Source organism: Fusarium phalaenopsidis (genome assembly GCF_050370095.1).
Source record: "Fusarium phalaenopsidis strain FUZ10S chromosome Unknown contig_32298, whole genome shotgun sequence".
Classification (NCBI taxonomy): domain Eukaryota; kingdom Fungi; phylum Ascomycota; class Sordariomycetes; order Hypocreales; family Nectriaceae; genus Fusarium; species Fusarium phalaenopsidis.
In genome coordinates, this window is record NW_028145407.1 from 88,417 (window position 1) to 99,083 (window position 10,667).

The following is a 10,667-nucleotide window of genomic DNA, read 5'->3' on the forward strand; positions in this document are numbered from 1 at the left end:
GAGTAATATGACAAAGTTAACAAGTGACAGACTCACCGATTGCTCCTGAGGGCCACCCCCCGCAGCCAAACAACTACAGAATCTACCAACAGAATCTTTTTTCTAATCCAACCCCAAAGTATATCACAAACTCTTCCACCAGCGAGAAGCTTGCCAAGTTCATGAGCGGATCGTCACCTCATGAGCTCGTTGCCCTAGACCGAGAAGCAACGACAAAGCTTCCAGAGATTGTGAGGTTGAAGAGAGCAGGAGGTATTGGCTTCTTTAACCAGGGGATTGTGACAGGCTTGGTATTGGCCTTGACCACGCTCCTTTCGGGGACTGGGTTGCTTGGGTATTATGCTGTAAAGTATTGGCGGGCTCGAGCTTTATAGCTTCAGGTTGTAATCTTCATGTCTAGTATGTTTTCTTTGGCGGCCGGTTAGTCCATAACTAGGTAGTTTCGTTACGGTGTGTAAACATAGTCTTAACACTCAAAACCCTCGGATTACAAATACAAGACTTGACTCGTGGTATCTTCGTTGTAGGCTAGATAATATCAAAAACCTCATGTACTTCCACCGTAGCTCCCAATGACTGAAGGAATTCCCCATGCATGATCCCGTCCACAAAGCATTCACCGATAAACTCATACACCCCTGCACTCGACACATCGTCTTTCTTGACAGGCCGCAGCAGGTACGGCACATTTCCACCACGCAGCACCACAATCACGTCTCCTACCTTGGACGGCCAAGGACACAGCCCGAACTGTCCATTTTCGGCGACAAAGAAGCAGGGGTCGAGACAGGTAGGTACGTAGTCTGTCCCGTACCACTCTAGCTCCGGCGTGCCAGTCGGCGTCAAAACTTGCAGATTCGGCCTTTTGACATAGTTCCAGTGGGCGATGACGTGATCCTCGTACTTGTGACGAGCCTTTTCAACAGTTTCGTCATTAGGCTTGAGTGTCCAGAGACCCGTGAATCCGCATGGATCAAAGAGTTTGTCAAAGACCGCGCATATGTCGCTTTGCTCGCCGTTGTCGTGTGCAAAGGGGTAGAGGTGCTCGATGGGATAGTGGCTAATGGCGGCTATTTTGGAGACGTAGTGGCCTGATAGCCGAATGATCAGAGGATCAGGGGTCTTGAGAAGGTCATTGTTGGGCTTCGTTTTGCCGCCTGCTGAAAACTCGAAGCGAGCGTCGAGGTTTGCTTGAACCCATCTCGAGTTTCCAATGGTGCTGACAGACCAGGTTGGCCTATTAGGTTCCATCTCAGGATAATCTGAGCCAACAGTCCTTCTCCATGTTCGAGCTGGATGGCAATGAACCGCAGACAAGATGGCCAGTGAGTCGTGCTCTCGAATCCACCAACGAGTAAAGTCTGCAAAGACTCGCTCCACAGGTTTGTCATAGTTGGGACGGATCAAGTCATCCAGGTCTTCAGCCACATGAGTCTCGTCTGCAAAAGTGAGTAGAGCAAACAGTTTATCCCGAGGATCTGTTGCCTTGAGATCCAGTCCCGCAAAGAAAATGTCGTAGATACCAGAGAGTTTTCCTGAATCCTCGGCGTCCACAGGAGTAATTGGAGTTTCTGTTGTTCTCCCTTTTGGCTTCAACGACTTCCAAATCGGTTGCATGATGGCTTGCGACATGATATGCGGGCTCTGGTCTCGGAAACGCGGATCTCCTAGCCATGTATTGACCTGCAAAAGCTCTTCCCAAGGGACCTGCTCGCCTGAGCAATGAACCAGAGCCTGTTTCGCAGATAGGGCTTCTTGAACTACCCATACTCGAGTGAACCAGGGATTCTCGAAAAGGGTGCTCATTAGGAAGGACAGTTGTGTGTTGTTGTACCAGCCCGCAAGATCGATGATTTCTCTGGACCAGCTCTTTTCATGGATATCAAAGATCTCCCACATGCTCTGGAAAGAGATTGGGATTTTTTCATTTTTCTGAGCTTCCATATGGGCATCTATCTCCTCCAACGACAAGTCGTGAGAAGTCCCTGAGCATGCGCAGCGATCGCCGCCAGGACACTTTCGGTCGTTGTAGTTGCAAATATCTCGGATGAGATGGAGACATGTTTCGACGCCGACGTTGTTTTCTCCGAGCCAAATGTGTACGGTTGAGGCGAGCGAGTAGATGGAACTCATCAGTGTAACTTGTTGAGCTCTCTCTTCAAGGTCGTCTTGGTTGATACAGACGGCATCAATCCAGATTGTCAAGGTTTCTTCCTTTTTCCTCAAGCGCCGAAGGGCCTCTGCAGCTGATCTACCGACACTGAATCGGTGAAGAGCTCCATCAAGCTTCATGTCGTCTTTGCTAGGTGCCAGAAAAATGTCGGTGCGGTCTGTGACGTCTCCCCAACAATATGATAGCGCATCAAAGCTGAGCGAACTATTCTCGGCATCTTTAAGGCTGGCTCGACTGAAATATGCCTTGATAGGGTCGTCAAATTCGCCTGGTTCGACATGAAGAAGTCGAATTTCTTGTTCGTTGACGCTCAAGAAATTGTTGTAGTGCTCTGTGTTGGAAAACAATTGTAGTCCATCGAGCTCTTCGTGTATAGTCTTAGTCTCATACTCGATTTTGATCCGACATTCCTTGACGATATTCACCCAAGCCGTGTAGATCGCTCTAGGAATCAGTTGAATAACATCACCAGGGCGCAGAGCTTCGATCCAGAGTCGACGACGGGGTCCATCACGAAGGTGCCATCTGGCATTGAGCTCAAAGAATTCGTCATTCGCCAGGCGATTGTGAAAGACAGTGATGGTGCGTAGGTCTCCTCGACCCTCTGGACGCTTGACGGAGGCGTCAAACCATGTGAACGATGGCTCTTCCTGCTTGCTCGCCCAACCTATGTAGATGTCAGCAACGAGCCAAGAGTAAGATACATTCTGGCTCACCTTGATCACGCGATATCGCTGTAAAGTTGACTACTACAACTTTCCTAGCATCCGCGGGAACTTGTACTTCGACATATGCCCTCTCGGGGCAGTGGTCATGGACCTGGAGAAGCTCCTTGTGCTCCGCAACACACTCTTTGATCGTGGCGCTCATTTTTGAAAGATAACAAGATCTTGAATGGTATCATATTCTGTGATCTTGTTCAGGTCTTGAGGTATTTAACCACCGTGACCCGTGAGGAAACCCACGAGCCATGGCCCTCCCCTGTAATGAAACTCAGCCATAAGGCTACGCGAAATATGCACCGTCGGCCTTCGGATTTGGAATCCACCAGTAAGAGGCCACAAAAGAATTGAGGGTGCGATCGCAGGGCTGAGCCAGCGGCGCAGCAATGTAACGTCTGTGGGCCAAGGGACCCAAATTTAGAGCCAAGATGTGGGCTAACTTATTATCTTTAGCTGTGGATGCCTGCTTACTGTCATTCGAGATTGACATGCGCCGCTGGGTTGCGTAAACCGACGAATACGGGCCGTGATGTTGATGCATGTAGTAGTTTGAGTCACAGAAAGATATCCCAGAAGGTTTGCACCGCCGACAAGAAAGAACAAGTCAGTTATTCCTTTGGGTGGTTGAATATGTTGGGTCTTTTTCAATTAATGCGATATCTAAGATAAACAGGCAACAGGGGTCGAGAAAGGAATGCCCTTGAGAAGCTAAGAAATGGCAGTCTCACAAGTCTTCAGGTTACAAATACAATCAAAATTCGTTACAAAGACATCCAAATTGCGAGCAGGTATTGCCTTAATACTCAGGTTCCCGAAACTACAGATTGCCATCCCAGCCCATGTTAACTCTTTCCTCTCCTCCCTCCCTCAGTCAAAGTGAACCGCCTTTTTCTTCCCTTTCTCTCTCTTCTTCTTGCATTCGCCGCAGAGTCCTGGTTGCTGGGCATCCCTCATCTGGACCCTCATCTGGCACTGGCCGTAGCGGGACATGTTACCAGCCTCCTCGCATGACTCCTGGGTCATCTTCCTCTGCCGTTTGGAGTTGCAGTCGGGACAGACTGTGAACATGATGGTCTTCCAGCACATGGTGGCTGCCTGGAGAGAGGTGAATTTGATGCCTGATAGGTTTCTTGGTTTCGTTCGGTGGCTGGCTCGTAGTATCGTGGGATGAAGAAAAAGTCAAAGGAAATATCGAAACAAAACCGGAGACGGCCCTATATAGATGACACTGGCAGTGAGTATTATACTATTTGGCTGTGAGTCAAGGCTTGAGACCGGACATTCTTGACGGCGGCTGGCATTCAAGGGCGACTTCCGGGTCACCTCACTTGAACGGCGGCGACTCAAACTCCAAAGTCTATCGATATTGGAACTCGTGATCTAATTTTCCAATAGTTGATCAATGCTATTAGGCCCGAGAGGTAGGAGCTCTGTGTATACGTATCCTGGCTCAGCCATGACGATGAAGCAGAAGCCGCATACGCGTCACATTGCGACAGCCTCTGACAACCTTCCTCTTGATAGAACTCTGAGGAGATTCTCGCATAAAATGGCCTTACTGACCACGAGGCCATATTTTACAAAAATGCTGGCTGCGAATCATACCCTTCTACGAGCATATAAGCAGAGGCCCGGGACTTTGAGAAGGATGAGATTCTTTTTTCTGAACTACACAATCCTAGTGCAAGACCGAAGCTCCTCTCTGGTTTACAACACACACAATGAGATATCCATCTAACCAGAATCCAAACTCGAAAACAGAACAGTCCCGCAAAGCGAAGCTAACGATCGATATGTGCAAGACTGTAATTTACAAGTGGCTCTGCCTCCGCTGCGACTGGAAATACCGCCATGTGATCAGCCAACTCGTCTGCTCTGAAGTCACCAATGGGGGAGGGCTGTTGGCACATGGTTCCTGTGGGATTGACGAATTGGTCAAAGTCACCAAGAGAAAGGGGCTATGCGGCCCATGCACGAACAGGCGTAAGAGGAAGCACAAGAGATACTAGAAACAGCGTAAACACGGCAGTTGAGAAGGCTCCCTTTGGGGGCGTCACCAAATTCGCAAAAGCATGGTATAGTTTAGGAGCAGTATGCATTATGTTTCGTAGGTATTGAAATCGATATCTTGGCAAGAATTCCCTGGGCTCTCTTCAGGGTGAACTACTACCTATCAGCCGCACTCGAAGACATGTGATCCTCCTACTCTCCCAATCCATGCTTTCTTGGCGTGAGGTGTATACAACACATGATTACTGTCAGCTTCGTCATGTAATGCCGCGCTTTTCGGGTGCCGTTGACACGGACCCATATCACGAGGAGAACAGTGCAATAATAACTTACCAAATCCTCCGATGGGCTCCAGGAAGTCTCTGTGCTCAGTGCCGCAGAGATAATGAGAGTGAATCCGTAAAATCAGCGAGTGGTATAACTACAAACAAGCTCTTTCAGGCTAAATGGTACTCCCCCAGACTCTCCGCATTCCCCTCAATCTTCATCCACGACCCTGGAGCGTCCGAAATAAAGTTTCATGAAATAAAGTTTCATGAGACGGATCCGCAATCTCCAGTTTAGCCTCTCGGTGAGCGGGAGAGTAGCTCGCGAGCTTTGAGTCACAGGGGGTGTCCGTCGTGCAATTGGGTCACTTGGTCAAAGCATACGACCTACATCCAATGCCTCTGTCGGCGGGCGGTGGAATCAGTCACGAAATTATATCCTCTGCTGCTCGTAAGAGACGGTAGGCAGGGCATGGTCGACGTTTACGCACTGCCGCTGCACAGAGAGGGGGCGTCATGAGGTTGGCTCCGTTGGACTGTCGCATTCACGTATAGCTCGCCTCTCAGCCTCATCTGCTTCTCACCTTTACTTTAGCTGTAGCAGAGCATCTGCCAGTTGTGTGATTCACCTGTAGCATCGTGTCTTATATTAATTTGACGACGTCGATGGCTTGATCACCCAGCTGACCCTCGAGAAGATCAGTCTTCCTGGGGGCAGGAAATATCCCCCACGACAGGCGTCGAGTACCTCATAACTCCTACTTTTGATGCATAAGTGCATTCTTGCTGTCTCTTTTCCATCTGCTAACCAGTCCTTGAACATCTGATGGCCCCCATGGCTCCGTGGCTTGTCATTCTTTAACCCCATACGTCTATCCCGGTAGGGACTCAACATAGCGACCTTCTGACACAGATTGCAGAGTCCCATCATGAGCAGCTTGATGGGCGCATCATACATCAGCGGCATACAAGAGAAGAGCATCGCTTCATGTCTCAACCACTACCTCACCTATGACAACACGTACATGGCGATAGAAGATAACTGTGTCATGTCGGAGTGGACTTTCCGTGAGATGCATGCCCTACCTTTTTAAGTCGCTATTGAGGAGGGTCCAACCCGCGGGCCATCATGTCTTCCTATAATCGCATCAACGGCGTCCACGCCAGTAAGAGTCCTAGAATATCATCGACATACTGCGAAAGGACTGGGGCTGGGACGAACTTGTCCTCCTCAGGTAACCTAGAGACTAACCCGTATGCCCTTGTCATTCACAACGAAACAAACAGCGACCAGCTTCGGTGTATTAGCCAACTGTCTGCCCCAGCCCTTCCATAGTTCATACTACATCGGAATGAAGGCCACCTATACAGCACCAAGAGCCATGAAATAGAGGTTTTGGTTGAGCGTTGAGTATGCCGATCTCGTGGTTCCAGACGAGTTCTTGCCTTCTGCATATCACAACATAGACATTTCTGTTGAGGTACAAAACACGGGCAAACTGAAGGGCGCTGAAATTTGGTGGAAATCTACTTGGCCGACCCAGAGAGTAAGAAGAAAAGACCTAAGAAGGAGCTCAAAGAATTTGCAAAGATTAGCCTAGATCCAGGCAAGAAACGCGTCGTTAAGCTGCAGCTAGACAGGTGCGCTCTGTCGTATTGGCCTCATGAATGATCAGTGAATTGCCGAGGCGGACGAATTTGTCGTCGTCGTAGCCAAGAGCGCAAATCTCAACGAGGAAGTCATGAAGGCTTTGCATAATTTGTCCAAACATTTTTCTGGTCGGGATTGTAGAGTTGCTAATCGATTCAATCTCAATGCTTCATTCAATCTTTCAAGTCCAGAGCCAAATGTTAGAAAGGTCTGTTTTTACCCATGACTCATCTCTACTCCTTGTTTACCAACGGCATCGCAGTCATCCTTCTGAGGAGTCAATCCCCGACGAAACATGCCAGAGCAGCGCTTCTTCTAACCCCCAGCTCCTCTCAACCAGCCCATTCCAGGATAACAAGCCAATGAAAGCATTTACGCATCCAATCCGTAAACCTAGGATATTAGCGGATACGCTAGTCTCCGCTAGGACATCCCTGTCCTGGCCAACAGCCTCCTCATGCAACGGGACCACGGGCTCCCCTGGACGTCATCTTTGTGTTTTCACATCAGACATGCATCTCTCGGGCTCTATTACCCCTTCATCTCCCCTTTTCACTGCCGAGTCTTCCGATGGGAGCTGCATGACAAGTGGAAGATCCCCGCCAGTCCGATTTGCACCACCAAGTCTTCCTCTTACACACCTCATCCATCATATCCGAGCCTATACGAGATGCGTAAATCCCACAAAAAGTCCCGTCTGGGCTGTCAAACATGCAAGAAGAGAAAGATAAAGGTGAGTAGTATCCATCTCCTCCTGAAATGCGCCTTGTTGATTCAACGGGTTCCTCTAGTGCGACGAGGTCAAGCCCGAGTGCGGAAACTGCCTTCGATTCGGCGTCTGCTGCGACTTCTCCCCCATCCCTTCGCATATCCTCCGTCCGTCTCCAGCTACAAGCTCTGGGCCAGGCCGTCGTGGCCGTCCTCGATCGGACTGGGCCTCATGGGCCGAACAAATCCGACTCTCCTCGAACGCTTCGACCTCAGGGGGTCTTCAAGGCGCCAATGGATGCCTCAATGTTTCAGACCTCGAGCTCTTCCATAACTTCATGACTACGACGGCAAATACATTACATGCGGGTGACCTGCGCGAGCGCGGCCTCTGGTGCGAAGGAGTACCCCGTCTAGGCTTCCAGCACCCTTGCGTGCTGGCCTTTCTGCTATCTCTGTCTTCCTATCACATGGCTAGACTGAGGCCACTTGAGGCGCGTAAGTACCTTGATCTCGCCGAACGGCACTTGGGGACGGCTCTACAGACAGCAACAATACTCCTCGGCCACATCGACCACGAGAACAGCCCTGCCGCCTACATAATATCCATTCTCATCTGCTTCATCGGATTCGCCAAAGGCCCAAGCCCGGGTAACTTGCTCCTAATCTCAGAAGACCAACAAGTCCCGTACTTGAACCTGTTGCGAGGCGTCCGACTGGTAATATCAAGTGTAGGATGGACTTCTATCTTCTCGGGTGTTCTCGCTGAGTACTACCCCAAGCCGAGCGCTGAAACGGAAATACTACCCCTCGATCCCACACTGCTGGAACCAGGCGTCGAAGACTGGAGAGCCTCGCTAAATGACGTGTTGGACCTAATCACCGTCTTCACCGACGATAGCATTGCTGAAGCATACAGATATGAGGTGGGAGTCCTCGTAGAATGCTGCGAGAGAACATTCGGCAAAGGGCAGAATGCCACTTTGGGCGTTGCAGGAAAGCTGGAGGTGGTTATGTTGTGGATATACCAGGTCGGCGATGTCTACGTTGAGGGCCTGACCAGGAAAGACCCTATTTCCATGTTGATACTCGGTCACTTTTGCGTGCTGCTGCGCACGGTAGAGAGCTATTGGTTTACCCAAGGATGGGCGTCTCATATCATGAACGAGATACTAGCCATCTCAGAGAGGAGCCGCAAGTGGCTGACTTGGCCCCTCGCATATCTCTCAGGGCAGAGTGCGCTACTCAACATGTCACAGATTTAATTAAATCATCCGGTGCACAATTGAACTTAGTATACCTATAATATCTACCATCTGTACTTTTGATCTTAACGAGGGGGTTACAACAAGGTACGCCGAACGATAACTTCCCCCTCTCCTCGACGGATGCGGCCTGGGACTGAATGCCCACATCTTACCTTCGCCTTTCTTTTCGTATTAAAGCACGGTTTAAACAAACGTCCCATGTCTTAAGCGTATTCAATTAATACGCTGGCCACCCAAGAGACCGGGAAGTCTTGCTTTTACTCGAGCTTTTAATTTCTAGCAAGCACAGTTGAAGCATGCGGTAAACTCTAGAGCTACAGGTTACACTACCCAGTTGCTTAGAACCTTGTTCAGTCCTCCTCGATGAACGCAACTCTTGAACGAAAAGCTCTGTGCCAACTCCTCCAGCTCCTGCTCACTCTTGCCCTTAAATAACTCCGCAAACTCTCCACACAGAGAAGACGCCAAGAAAGTGTGAAAGATGTTCCTAATGACATGGGTTCTGGTGTTCCAGTTGGAAGGGTACGTCTTGGTCGCTGAAGGCGAGACCTTGTCGATCCACGCAACCAGTGGGTCGATGAGACGGTCGACTTCATCTGATGGACAGCAAGTCATGCTATCCCCTTGCAAATGCTTCTTTCGTTCGATGAATGACTTGGTGAGTTTTGCCCAAGGAGACTCTGGCGAAGTATGGATCATGTCCATGATTCCAACGCCCTTGTAGGTCCAAATCGCCCACGAGATACGAGCTTCTTCGTAGACGCGAAGTTGCTCGCCCAGCAGTTGATACCGTTCCTCGTTCTTTTCATCCGCTCCAGGTCCCTCAGTTTCGTACACGGCGCCAAACTCTCCATTCCAGATGGGAACGTTGTGCGAGCGGTGGAACTGGATCTTTCTCGAGAACTGTTGTTTCAGCTTGGCCTTTTGCTCAGCAGTTCCCTTGTACCGGGGCCCAGATGGGAAGCCCATCATGCTGTAGTCATGAATGGCGTAGATTGAGTTTGGGAGGATATTCTTGAACCCCTTCCACTCCATGGCGTACGTGTTTCCATCGAGGAAGAGGATATAGTTTGGGTCGATGGCTCGGATGGCCCTTTCCAGTCTGCCGTAGAACTCTGCCACTCGAGTCTGTTCAGGATCGGCTGGTTCGTTCAACAGGTTGAACCCAGCAACCCAAAGATTGTCCTTGTACCGTCGCGCCAAGGCTTCCCATAGCCATACCGTCCTATCTTGGTGGTCTTTGAAGTCCCAGAAGGCAGCATAGGAGGTATGGTTGTCCGAATGCCAGTCCTGATTCTGGCATCCAGGTACAGTATGCATATCGAGAATAGTATAAATGCCATGCGAGGAGCAGAGGTCAATGACCCGGTCAAGGTGCTTGAACCCTTCCTCCTTCAACTGTCGTGGGTTCATGTCATCCTCAAAGTGTTTGTACGAGAACGGGAAACGGAGCGAGTTGAGACCGAAACTTTGGAGGAACTTTGCATCGTCCTCAGTGAAGAAATAGTAGAGGAAGCGGTCGAAGAAGAAGTGGTACTTCTCCTTGCCCATGACCTCCAACATTGCAGCTCGAGTGAACGACTCGGTGCCCGGATAGCCCGTCAGGAAGTTTTCCATGCTGAATGGCAACACACAGTTAGTTTATTAATGCCCTAGCCATGTGATACCCGGGATAATTAGCTAGTAAGGGTCACCTACTTGAGCCATCCTCCCAGCGAGGTGCCTCGCAAGACGACTGCATTGCCATCTTGGTCAACAATCTCATTGCCCCTGACCTTGAGATATCCTGAAGACATGGTTTTCTGATAGTGGCGCTATTGTGTTGCTTGGAACTGAGAAGTTGAACGTGGAGTTGCGTAACAGTACCTA

At 49.8% G+C, this 10,667-nt stretch overlaps 3 protein-coding genes across 3 annotated transcripts; 1 reads left to right on the plus strand and 2 right to left on the minus strand.

The window, feature by feature from the left end:
* Positions 1–528: 528 nt before the first annotated feature.
* Positions 529–3,043, minus strand: LRP88_06617 (heterokaryon incompatibility protein-domain-containing protein; the record flags this gene model as incomplete). Its single annotated transcript, XM_083243155.1, has 2 exons — positions 529–2,840; positions 2,890–3,043. The coding sequence occupies 2 exons, from the start codon at positions 3,041–3,043 to the stop codon at positions 529–531; spliced, it is 2,466 nt and encodes an 821-aa protein (XP_083100379.1).
* Positions 3,044–7,492: 4,449 nt separating this feature from the next.
* On the plus strand, positions 7,493–8,795 carry LRP88_06618 (uncharacterized protein; the record flags this gene model as incomplete). The annotated part of the gene is made up of 2 exons (XM_083243156.1): positions 7,493–7,555; positions 7,614–8,795. 2 exons carry the CDS (start codon positions 7,493–7,495, stop codon positions 8,793–8,795), a joined length of 1,245 nt encoding a protein of 414 aa, XP_083100380.1.
* Positions 8,796–9,119: 324 nt separating this feature from the next.
* Positions 9,120–10,415, minus strand: LRP88_06619 (glycoside hydrolase family 5 protein; the record flags this gene model as incomplete). The annotated part of the gene is made up of 1 exon (XM_083243157.1): positions 9,120–10,415. One exon carries the CDS (start codon positions 10,413–10,415, stop codon positions 9,120–9,122), a length of 1,296 nt encoding a protein of 431 aa, XP_083100381.1.
* Positions 10,416–10,667: the final 252 nt, after the last annotated feature.